The 12,103-nt window shown below is 58.3% G+C and overlaps 1 protein-coding gene across 5 annotated transcripts in view; it reads right to left on the bottom strand.

The window, feature by feature from the left end:
- LOC123631533 (Grid2 interacting protein) overlaps window positions 1-12,103 on the bottom strand; it is a 31,615-nt gene that overhangs the window by 14,553 nt on the left and 4,959 nt on the right. For 2 of the 5 annotated variants that reach the window (XM_045541266.1, XM_045541267.1), the window contains exons 3-5: window positions 3,415-3,663; window positions 3,110-3,195; window positions 307-376 (exon numbers count right to left, since the gene is read on the bottom strand). In XM_045541266.1, the coding sequence (XP_045397222.1) occupies window positions 307-376; window positions 3,110-3,195; window positions 3,415-3,663 (405 nt within the window). Of the gene's footprint in view, window positions 1-306; window positions 377-3,109; window positions 3,196-3,414; window positions 3,664-6,428; window positions 6,575-11,038; window positions 11,089-12,103 lie in introns of those variants that run through there. The other 3 variants (XM_045541270.1, XM_045541268.1, XM_045541269.1) reach the window with 3 other exon arrangements.

The raw sequence follows: 12,103 nt of genomic DNA, 5'->3' as shown, positions 1-12,103 counted from the left end.
CCTGACTGGGGTGAGCCCTGTCCACGGCCACCAACCAGACCTCCCTGTCCTGCCCCTAGGGGCCACACAGCAAGTCCACAGTTGTGCCACTCTGCGTCCCCAGCATGGAGCTGGGTTATTTTCGGGTTGGAAGGATGAACTGGGGTCCTGGCCAGCATAGAGGTGTAGATTCAACAGTTCCCATTGGAAGAGGGACAGACCCTGGGCACCAAGTGGTCAGAGGAGGTCAGGACCATGGCCCGGATGTCCCAAGAGTCTTGGCAAATGGTTCAGCACCAAGCTCTGGTTTCCCCAACAGCCTCTGACCTCATGTCCAGTCCGTTGAGAAAGAGGATCCGGTCACCTGACTTGAGGGCAGCGTTGTCAGCCGGGCTCCCTAGGAGCAAGAAGAGAAGGTGTGATGGTCAGCAGGGCAGGGCCCTGCCCTGGGAGCCCGACGCCATTCTCCTGTCACACAGGTGACATGGCGACTCAGAGACACATGGGCATGGGTGGCAGAGGAGAGTCAGATAGGTCAGCAGATCCCCGAGATAGTCTTGGCACCTCTCTGATCTCTGCTGCTCTAAGGATCTAAGGCCAATGACAGGAGTGATCCCTGGGGGTGGGACCACCAGCCAGGCCCTGAGCTGTCGGGGAGAGCAGACACCAGGCAAGGCCTTGAGGGCAGCACTTCTGAGCACCTATGCTCCCCTGCAGGGCAGCCTCACACGCTGCTCTTGGTCCCTCGGATAAAGGTCCATGGCAGTGACTCCTCTTTTCAGGAGAAAACGTGTCTCACAAGAGGACAGCAGTCTCCTCCCTCAGGCTGGGAAACATGGTGCATTAATCATGTTTTTTTATTTTTTGCATTTCCTGATGCTTTGACATCTCAGAGCCTGGCTGATCCCGGAGAAACTGTCCCTCCCAGGACTAGCCAATCCCTAGCAGTAGCCTACTGGGCTCTAAGTGCACCCTTCAAATGCAAACCTACCAGTCCAGAGCCCACACCCCACCACCTCCCTCATGGAGCTCACACTCAGGCCACTATCCATCTGCCCTCATCCCCCCTGGGCCAGGTATCAGACAACTAGGGACAGCCCCTTTGCCCCAGAGCCTGCTGAAATTACTCCAGCCAGCCAATCCTAAACCTGCTAAGCCTGCCTCGCCCATTCCACTGTGAAAACCACAATAAAGGCTCTTGCCCATGTTCTCCCTCACTCCCTCTGCCAGTCCCCTGACCAACCCTGGCACACTCCCAGGTACCGCCCCCCCCCCCCGGCCCCATGGTGTGGCGTGCTCCCTCCTCTTGGGAACTGTGAGTAACAACTATGTTTGCAATGGCAGTTGTCTTCTGATCTGTTGGCCTCTCCATACCTGAATAATAATAACACCTGCATTTTAAAACACGTGGGAGCGCTGAAGTCTCACTCTTTGCCTTAAAGGCCCTGAGTGAAGGTCAAGGTCTAACCTAGGACCAAACACCTGGAAGGGAGGACTGGTAAGTTGGCACCTATAGACGTAGATATTTTTTCCTTTCTGCCTCTTTTATTAGTCACCACTCCAAATTTGATTTGGAAACAAGTAGGGCAAATGACAAATGCCTAAATAAAAAATACTCTTGCATATGAGAAGTGCTCTTTTGAGTATGTGGAGATTGTCGAGAGACAGTCAGGGAAGACTTCCTGGGAGAGGTGGGCTGGAGAGAGTCCTTCCCTTGGACTAAAAATGGGAGAGGGTGGTGGCAGCTAATCCAATCTGGCCTGCCTGGAAGCGGTGGGAGGGCCAGAGGGGTTTTCAAGGGGATCAAATACCACTGGGCCAGAAGTCAGGAGACCCTGGGTTTTGGTCCTTGATTTGCCAGAGCCTCTCTGGGCCTCAGTTTCCCCATGTGTAAAACCTCCCATCTAACCATCCATTTGGCTTCCTATGGCAGGAAAGGCATGTGGTTTCTAGCCTGCAAGTTGGAGGGGGAAGAACAGCACACCTGGATTTGAACAAAGCCTGCCCTAGGCCAAGTATCCCTGGCTACATGTCTGGAAGAAACTGGGAGATGGAGGTAGTGGAGGCACAGTTGGAAGAGCCACGTCCAAAGAGGAGAGATTAATTATTTCTAGAGGAAGCTCTCTTGAGAGCAGCTTTGGGCCGTTTCCCTACAATACTGTGTCACCAACTCAGCGATGCCCAAATCCAAGAACTAGAACATGCCAATTATTATTATTAGTTCTCAAAATGGTCTGAACTCTGGAACAATGATGCAAAGGCACTGAAGTGCTTCCCCAGGGATCAGAAGATGCCCGTCTCACAAATCTATTCACTGGAGATGCAAGATGCAGAGTGGGGAAAGGACACGGCATCGACAGGGCATCCATGGGGACATGTAACCAGGAGCACCATGCTCAGGTGCTGGGAGGGGATGGATGCAGGACAGATCAGGTGACCCAGCCCGGTGGGGTGGCTGCAGAGAGGGAGAGTTCAGTTCAGTGCTAGGAAACATTTCATTCTTCCTCAGTGAAAATGAGCACCTATCCCCACCCACACTGGAGGGGCAGGAAGGGAGGATTCCTGCACTGCGAAGCCTCTGCCTTCAAGATGCCACTGTTTCAGGAGCAAGAAGGGGCAGCCTGGGTGGGAGGAGGAGAGTCCTGATTCAGGGAGGGGTTAGACAGCGGGCAGAGGTCCTGAGGCCCTGCTACCTCTCTGAATCTGGCCTGCCTGGCAAGTGCCCAGTTCACAGTGGGCACTCCACGCAGGGAATGTCATTTGGAGCACAGCCTGAGCAGGCTCAGTCCTGGCTGCCCCAGTGTCCTGGGCAGTGCCCAGACCCTCTGTGGATAAAGGAAAGGTCTGGGCGAAGAACTTGACTCACTTATCTTGGGGTGATGCTGAACTTGGAGGGTGGCGCCTAGACTCAGGCAGAAGCCTCTGGCCTCAAGCACCTTAGGGAGGTAGATGATTTAGATCTGGGGCTCTGTGACACTCAGAGGACACAGAGGACAAGGTTAGTGTCTGGGAGGGGGGAGATTGCTAAGCAGCAGCCTACATAGGTAGAATTACCAGGGAAACCTATAACAGGGTCCTTCAGCCCATCCTGGGCCTTAGAGACTCAAGGAGCAACCTGCCCGCCCCTCACCAGGCAGGACAGACTCGATCCAGACAGGCCCATGGCCGCGAAGTGTGAAGCCGAAGCTCTTGTTGCCCTTGTAGACTCGGACAGTCCTGGGGGAAGAAACAGGGATGGGCAGCATGACCCGCCCTGCGGAGAGGGGGGCCTGGGACACATAGGGCACGAAGATGATGTCCCATGTCCCGCTCCCTTAAGCTCTCCCGCCTCGCCCCGGGTGCCCCCGCCCCGCCCGGGTGCCCTCTGCCCGGTCTCCATCCCCAAGCCCACGGACAGGGAGGCCTCGGCGGCCCGCGCCCCGGCGCCCCGCGTACCTGCGCGCGCCCCCCGGGCCCGCGCGGCCGCCCAGCAGCGAGGCGGCCTTGCGCGGGGGCGGCTCGTCCGGGCGGCGCGGCGGGGCGCTGGCGCGCGTGGACACCAGGAGGCGCTCGGGCCGCTCCTCGCTGCGGCTCCGGCGCAGCCGCTGGGCCCCCTGCGCCTTCCGCGCGCGGCACAGCTTGCCCAGCAGGCCCTGCGACACCACCTCGTCGAAGCGCGCCCGGTGCTTCTTGGGGATGAAGATCCTGCCGGCGAGGACCGCACAGTCGGGCCGAAGGCGCCTCCTCGTGGGCGCCGCCCTCGGCTCTCCCGCCCCTCCGCCGCAGGGCTGGGGGGACCCGCAGCCGGTGTCTCCCCTTCGGTGCCCGGACTTCTGCCCACAGCTGTCTCGGGCCACACCAGGACGTAGCCTCCTGCTCGCTCCACCTCGGGAATGTCACGTTGGGACCATCCCCCAAGCCTCTGGCCTCTTCAGGGCCTCTGGCCCCACAAAGCCAGTCCATGAGCCGGTTCCTCCTCCCGCCTCTATCTTCCATCTCCGGCCCCTTCCATCTCACTCCCTCTGAACCCGCCAGGCCAAACCCGAGCCAGGGCTCCCCACCACCCACCTTCTCCCAGCTTGTTTCCTGGTGACTTTGCTGGAAAAAACTGGAGCCCATGCGCCCAGGGTCTGACTTCCCGCAGACCCTCATCACACCTCCAATCTTCCTGCCTGCTTCTCTGGCCAGCCCCACCTACGGCGGCCTACTCAGATATCTGCCAGGACCACCACATCTGCCACCTTCCGTCCCCCCTCTAAGCTGTTGCTTGTGCCTGGTACACTCTTTGCTCCTTCAGCTAAACTGGCCTCCCTTCAATTCAATCCTATGTATATTTAGTGAGCCCCTGCTCTTTGTGCCAGCCAGGCACTGGGGTTCAAAGCTCTCAAAGGAGTCACCCTGGACTGTGGCTCCTGCTCTCAAAGGAGTCACCCTGGAAGTGGCAAAAGGCAGGGAGGGACAAGGTCCCCTGTGTGGGGTCCACACCCCGGAATGATTCCTTGGTGTCCGTGGGTCTCCTCTGCAAGGCTGGAAGCTGTCCGAGGGCTGGGTCCATAGCTCAACGGTGAGCCCCAGTGACCAGCTGGGGCTGGGCACCTGGGAGGGACTCAGTAAACAGGGGGGCCGCCAGCAGCCTAACCACCTCTCTGAGTAATGGCCACAGTTAACATCCTGGTGGACTCCCCGGTCCAAGGCAGAGGACTCAGGCACAGAGAGGATCTGTAACTTTCCAGGGTTAAACAGCTGGCCCTCAGCACAGATGGAATCAGAGCTCAGCTTTCTGAACCTCAGCACTGTGGCAGGACCTCTGACAAGGGCCCCTTGAAGGTCAGGTTGCTAGTGAAGCCTCCCTGGACACATCCCAAGGCTCCTTTCCCTGTTCTTTGTACCAGGAGACAGTGCCAAGGGCATAATGGAAAGGAGGAGGGAGAGAGATCAGTGGCTTTGCAGCCAACTGAAACACAAGCCCCTCTGCTTGCCCAGCGGCCCCCACCCCATTCCTCGGTCTTTGTGGGTAGGATTAATGAGGCCAGATAGGCAAAATATGTCACCTGGAGGGAGGGAAGGGATGTGGTGCTCCGGGAGGAGGGTGCACTTGCCCTGCCCCCCAGTGAGCTCTGCTCCAGGTCTGGATGTTCCCAGTGGCCAGGAGGCCAGAATGAATGGCCTGCTCAACACTGCCAGGGGCCTGTCCCTGCCCCCCCTGCAGCGATTCCTGCAAACCTTAAGCCTCAGCTTTATTCCCCAGATGATCACTCAAGGTCTCCAGAGACGGATGCCTCCCTCTGCCTGGCTTGTACATTCCCCACACCCTCCCAGACCTCATGCCTCACGCCCAGGCCCAGGAGGGATGACAAGGCTTGAGACTGTCCACCTCAAACTTCAGACTCCAGCCACAGGCTCTGGAAGGCACCAGCCCCTTACACCCAGCCTCTGAGTCCAACCTGGGCAGGGCCAAGTGATCATCACAGCTAATTTCCAGCGGCAACTAAAAAAGGCCCTGCCCCTGCAGTGGGAACCAGGCTGAGTCACTAACTGCACAGGTTGAAGAAGGTCAGGTGGCTCTTTCCTTGCTTGGCATCCTTGGGGCTGAGACTGAGGCCAAAGCTGCCTGGTGAGCCAGACACCCTTTTGGCTCGTGGGCCCTCCATGCAGCTCAGTCTGGCGCAGGCTCCCAGCCCTGGGTCTGCTCTGAATTGACTGACCCAGCACCGCCAGGTGCAGTGGGGCCACATTGACTACTGTGACCAATCACTACCCCTCTGACAGTATGGCCATAGCTGTCCCACGACTCCCATGTCTCTGCTATGCCAACAGACCTCTCTGAGGCCTCAAGACTCTTCTTGAGGGCCACATGATGACCTTGCACTCACGGTCAGTTCTGTTCTCTCTGCCAGGGTCAAGTCTAAGTCCAACCCCAGGTTCCTACCAGGAATCCCTTAGGGTCCTTTCTCTCCCTTCTCTGTCCCAGGCCAGCTTTCTCCACCTCACCCTTGATCATCAGCCAATGAACTGGTGGGGAGGGGGTGAGGGTGCCCTAGTTCATGGGAGTAGCGTCAGCCCGGGGTGCGGCCAGTGAGGAGGTCGCGCCCTCCAAACTTAGGACCGAAGGTGCTGGATTCTCATCAGAGCACCCGACCCCAGCCTCGGCCCTCTGTCCTGTCCCTTCGACCAGCCCAGTCGTAGGAAGGAAAGAGGGCTTTTCAAGCCCAGCCCTTCGTCCCGACCCGGATCCTTAGGGCCGTGTGCGGGTTCCCAAAGCCCAATGTGGAGACCTCAGCCCCGTAGTGCTGCCTAGTTTTTTCCCCCCTCCCCAGCCCCCGAGCTCCGCCCAGGCTCGGAGGTGCCCACCCAGGGACGGGAATCCCCTCAGTGCTCCAGCCCCACCCCCTTTCAGGCCCGCCGGAGCCCCGTCTGCTGCGCCCAGGGCGCACGGTTCCCGGAGACGCGGGGCGCCGAGGGGAAGCTACCGAAAGTGCCGAGAGAAGCCCTGGTCCTTCCCCATCTGGAGCCGGGGACCGCGGCGCAGCAGGTGCCGAGGGGCAGCGGGTGGCCGAGCCCGAGAGTGAAGCGAGGGCGCCGCTACTCCACGCGCCTCTGCCGGGCGAGCGCGCGCGGCCCCTCCCGAGCCGTCCCCGCCGGCGGCCCCGCGCCCGCCCCCTCGCGGTGGCCCCGCCCCGCCCCACCCTGCCTCTCCTGGGACCCTTCTGCTTGCTGGAGGGTGCGGGGGAAGCTGGGGGCCTTTCGAGGCCGCCACGCTCCCTCCCCTTGGTTCCCCCCATCATTCCCTTCCCAGGGCCCTCCCCAGTGACCTCTCCGTCCCCGAGCCCCTCCAATACCCCCCGCACAGTGGCGAGTCCCCAAGACCCGGCTGCAGCGAAGACTGAATCCGACAGCTCAGAGGAAGCCCCCGTTGCCTTTTGCAGAGCGGTGGAAGGCTTTCTGGAGGGGATGGCCTTTGCCCCAGCCCCAGGGCTCAGCCGGAGTCGCCAGCGAAAAGTAGCTTCCCTACCTACCCAGGGGGGCGCTCTGGGGGAGAAGAGGTTGGAGAGGGGGGCAGCTGAGAGCAGTGGGGAGCCATGGAGGGTTTAAGGAGTCAAGGGTAAGTGGAGGGACTCCAGAGGTTTTGGTAAACCAGGGGACGGGACCCAGAGAGGGGTGTTGGGGTAGGACAAGGGGCTAATAGATACTAAAATCACAGAGGAGGTAGAGTGTCTGAGGCCTGGTGAGTGAGCGAAGTGAGGAGGGGGGCCAGGCTGGGACAACTGCCAGGTGAGTGGGGAGGGGCTGAGTAGAGGACCTCCCTGAGAGGGGCACCCCAACTCTGAGAAAAGCAAGGAATAGCTAAAGGGGAGGAGGGGGAAGCGACAGGAAAGGGCACATGGGCTCCTCCCTGGCTCTGGGCCTGCCATTCCCCAAAAGTCAGCAGGAGCAGACCCAGGGATCCTGCTCTTCATTGCCATTTCTCACAAAGTTCTGACTGCCCCAGGGAGGGCCCGAATGTGAGATTTGAGGAGCAAGTGACAGAGCCTGTGGAGGGGCCATCAGCATGAAGCCCTCTTCTCCACCACCCACCGCCAGCCACCACCCACTCAGGCAGGAAACCCCAGGACCTTACCTCTGTCTCACTCAGAGGAGTATCTCACAGGGGCCGGCCCATGGCTACCTGCGGCCAGTCACAGGGAGGACCCTGCAGATCTGACCATCAGTCCCTGGTATTCTGTCCACACCACACTTCCCAACACACCTCAGCCCCCCGTTCCTGGCCCCAGCAAGGACCTCTCAGGGCCACATTTCTCCTTGGAAGCAGCAGGAAGCCAGAGCACACTCATGCCACTCCTTGTCCTCAGTCCTGCCCCAGAGACAAGTGTCGGATAAGCCTCACAGTGAGCACAACTCTCTGACATCTGCAGGGCCACAGCTGTCCCATCATGATGGAGCCATTTCTGGTTGTTTTGCACCAGCTGTGGTGGCCCAGCATCCAGAAGCAGGGATGCCCAAAGGCTTTGAAGACTGTTCACCATGTTCTGGGCAGAGGAAGTGCAACCACGGATCAAGGGCTCATGCTCAAATTCAACGCTGCTTCAGGGCCAGGTTGCTACAGGCACAGTGGAGGCACTGGATGGGGCCGGTAGCTGGTGCATCTGGACAGTTGACCCAAGGCAGCATAGGGTGGCCACCAGGGGACAGGCAATAGCTGGACTTCCCTGAAGTGCCTGTCCCGGTGACAGGGCACTGCCAAAGATTACTCTAGGGCTGTACTTCTCAACCAGGGGTGACTTTGTCCCCCCCCCCCCCAGGGACATCTGGCAGTGTCTGGAGACATTTTTGTTTGTCCCAAAATGACAGCTGGGAGGGCGGGTGTGCTACTGGCATCTAGTTGGGTAGAGGCTAGGGGTGCTACTAAACAACTGTACAATGTACAATGTACAGGACAGGCCCTAGCAACAGAGAAATATCAGGCCCAAAATGTCACTAGTGCCATACTTGAGAAATCTGCTCTAGAGAAAAAGAGATCTTCCCTAAGGGAAACCAATACTAATTGAGCACATGTTATATGCCTGGCATGTCTACCTACACAGTCTCAGAATTCTCCCAATAACTCTGTATTATGGTGTCCGTGACACTTGTCACTAAAGCAGAAAAGAGTAGAGGGAGAGCAGATGGTCTCTCATACCCTACCCCTAGATTCTCAACTAATCTCTTTTCTGCTCACAGTTGGCAGAGTTCATTTATATGGTTTCCTACCAAGAACCCCACTGGGTACACGTAGAAATTACCAAGCCTGGCCAGACATGGTGGCTCATGCCTGTAATCCCAGCACTTTGGGAGCTTGAGGTGGGAGGATCACTTGAGGCCAAGAGTTCGAGACCAGCCTGGGCCACATAGCAAGACCACATCTCTACAAAAAAATTTAAAAATTAGACTGAATGCAGTGGCTCATATCTGTAATCCTAGCACTTTGGGGGGCCAAGGTGGGAGGATTGCTTGAGCCCAGGAGTTTGAGGTTACAGTGAGCTATGATCACACCACTGCACTCCAGCCTGAGCAACAGAGTGAGACCCTGTCTCTAATAAAAAAAAAAAATACCAATCCCATTTTACAAATTATAGATGTCAGTGAACTTGCTCAAGGTTGTACTGCCAGTGAGTGGACATGGGGTTCAAGCCAGGTGTGTCAGGATTCCAAATCCCAGCTTCCACTACCCATAGCCAACCCTCCCCCATCTCATATTTTCTGAGACACTAGCAGACCACAGAGCTGACTCTGCTTTCCTGTTCCCTCCTGCCCACGTCACACTTTTCAAACTGCCTGGCCTGTCCTAATTAGAAAGCCATTTTATCACTTCATCAGACTAGGATCCCTTTGGGGACAGACCCAAATTAGGCTCTGAGTCTCAGGATTAACTGCCTTTGTAGAGGAAGACGAGACTTCTTGAGTACTTTGCAACCACTGATCCATGTCACCCTTCACAGCAGCAGTGCTGTCTGAGGGTACAGCCTATGATGAGGGACCTGTCCTATATAGCGGCCATATGTGGCTATCGAGTGCTTGAAATGTGGCTAGTGAGATTGAGAGACTGAAATTTAAATTTTATCAAGTACTAATTAAATTAAATGTTAAATAACCACATGTGGCTAGTGGTTACTGTGCTGCATGGCCCAGCTGTGTGATCTCACTGCCCCCCTCCCTCTCTCCATGCTTTCGGTTTTGGCCACTGGGACCACCCCTGAGCCAGGTCACACCTCTCTGATTTGGGTGGGTTCTAGCCTTCGGGTGGCGCCTTCTCTCTCTCTCTCTCTCTCTCTCTCTCACACACACACACACACACACACACACACACACACACACACACTTCTTTACCTCTCATTCTTTGGCTGCTCAACCTCTCAGTTAAACCTTGTCTCTCCTTGATGTGGGGTCCCATGGCCAGAACAGTGGCTCTCTGTGGCTCCCCACCCCATGCTGGCTGGTTCATAGCTGGGCACTGTTAGGTACCATGGGCCAGTGTGGCACTGCCCTCACCCTCTGTAGCTAGATGCCTGGCCCTGATGAACTCCCCTTGGGGACTGTCCTTCCACCTCCAAAGAACACACCTCCAGATCCCCCAGGTCACTGTCTGAGTCACAGTACTGACACCTGCTGCCTCCTCCCCAGAGCCTGCCCTGATTGCTTCATGCTGAGTTAGCCATGGGCTGCCCCTCAGCCCTGGCTGTCCCTCAACTCCCAGTCACAGACCCAGACGCAGCTGTCTGTGACTCCCCTATAACCCCTCAACCAGGAGGTGCTGCATGGGGATCACCATCTCTTAACTAGAGCCCAGCACATGGCGGGGCCACTGGGGACTGGCCAGTCCTGGGGAGAGGGATGTTAGGAAATGGCGGGGGGGAGGCTGGAGAGGTGGAGGGTGGCTGAAGCCTCACTGCCAGGGTAACCCTCTCCCTACAGAGCTCGGCTGGGCGCCGCCCCCTCCTCGGGCAGCCTCCCCAATTTTCCCGTTGCACTTGACACGCGCTGACAATAGAGGCTGCGATTTCATCCTCCCCAGCAGCGCCCGGGGGACGCTGCGGGGACTGGGCATCCCCAGGTGTCCAGGGTTCCCGCTTCCCAGGTTCTAAATCGAGCTCGCCCAAGGGGGCGCCCCTCCCCCGCCCGTCCTGACCCGCTGCCGCGGCTTCGGGGGCGCCTGGGGACGAACCGCGGCCGGGAAAGGCAGGCGACGGGGCTGTCCCGGGAGGCAGAAGCAGGAGGCAGAAGCAGGAGCAGGCTGGCCGGGAGAGGCGGCAGGAGCAGAAGCGGGCAGCAAAGAGGGGAGATGAGGGGGACCGAGAGGGCCTCCCTCTGAGCCCGGCTGCCAACAGCCTGGAGACAAGCGCGCCAACTTCCCGGGGGACAGCCGGGCCGCCTGCGCCCCCCTGGCCCAGCCCTGGCGGGGAGGGGCCGGGCAGGGGGCGGCCCATCCATCACCTCCCCGGGAAGCCCTCAGAGCCAGCGCATCTCCGCGGCAAATTCAGCTCTAGAAATAACTTTTTTTTTTTCCCTCCGGATTTTCCAAGCAAGGGGCTCAGCCCTTACTCACCCCAGGCAGCTCATGGTGGCCTCTTTCGGTGGTCTCCTAAGCTCCGCTGCAGAGCCGAGACGCTGCGCCGGGGCTGGGGGGGCGGAGGGTGGCCAGCCCAGTCCCTGACATTGGCCAGGCCCAGAGGGAGGGGCAGGCAGCGGGGTGAATGGCAGCGAGGGGAGGGGGCGGGCTGAGCCCGGGAAGGGGGAGGAGAGGATGGGGGAGCAGCCGCAGGCCCCAGAGGCTGGGTGGGGAGGGAAAGCTGGGCAGGATCCGGGTAGGGGAAGCATCCCCTGGGCCCAGAGGGAAGGGGAGGAAGACGGTGAGGCCCTCGAAGGATGGAGATGGGGTCGGGAGATTCTGTGTCACTCCAGGTGAGAACTCACTAGGAAATTTTTTTTTTTCTAATAAATAAACTTAGAGGTTGAGTCCAAAGCCCAGCAGAAGACCACAAAGTGCATAGCTAACAAGGTTCACGGTCCTGTGACTGCCACTAATTTACTGTGTGGCTTTGGGCCAGCCTCTTAACCTCTCTGAGCCTCAGTTTGCCTCTGTGAAACGGGGTTAATAATAGCTCTGGGGAGATTCAGCGAGGCAGTGTTCCTTTAGGGCATGGTAAGGTCTTTGACACACACTCATCATCAAAAGACATCAGAGGGCAGAGAGTACCCGCTTTGTAGGGTTGGGGTCAAGTGTTGGGGATCCACACAGCACAGTCCTAGGTTTCCTTCCTTGCCCTTGCATTGTGCCATTACTCTGTCTCAAGAAAGAATTGGACATATCTGGTATCCTGTTGGAGATTTTATGATCTGGGGTTTAGGATGAGCAGGACAGGTCATGACTTCAGATCAGGAGGTAGGTCCCCTCTGAGGCCTGTCCCAGGCCTCATCACTCAAGGTGGTGCCCTGGCCTCCAGCAAAGCCAACAGCTGCTTTCCCAGGGGTGCCCTTCAGCTCGATGGTTCACCCTTGTTCTGGGGCTGATGGCATGTTGGGGTCCCAGTTCAAGTGCAGGCCACCATCTCTGACCTGGACTGCTGAGGGAGTGGACAGCCCTGAGTGACACCCACATTGCCTGTCCATC

This window comes from Lemur catta, chromosome 2 (assembly GCF_020740605.2).
Source record: "Lemur catta isolate mLemCat1 chromosome 2, mLemCat1.pri, whole genome shotgun sequence".
NCBI classification, from domain to species: domain Eukaryota; kingdom Metazoa; phylum Chordata; class Mammalia; order Primates; family Lemuridae; genus Lemur; species Lemur catta.
This window is presented reverse-complemented; position numbering and strand designations above follow the sequence as displayed.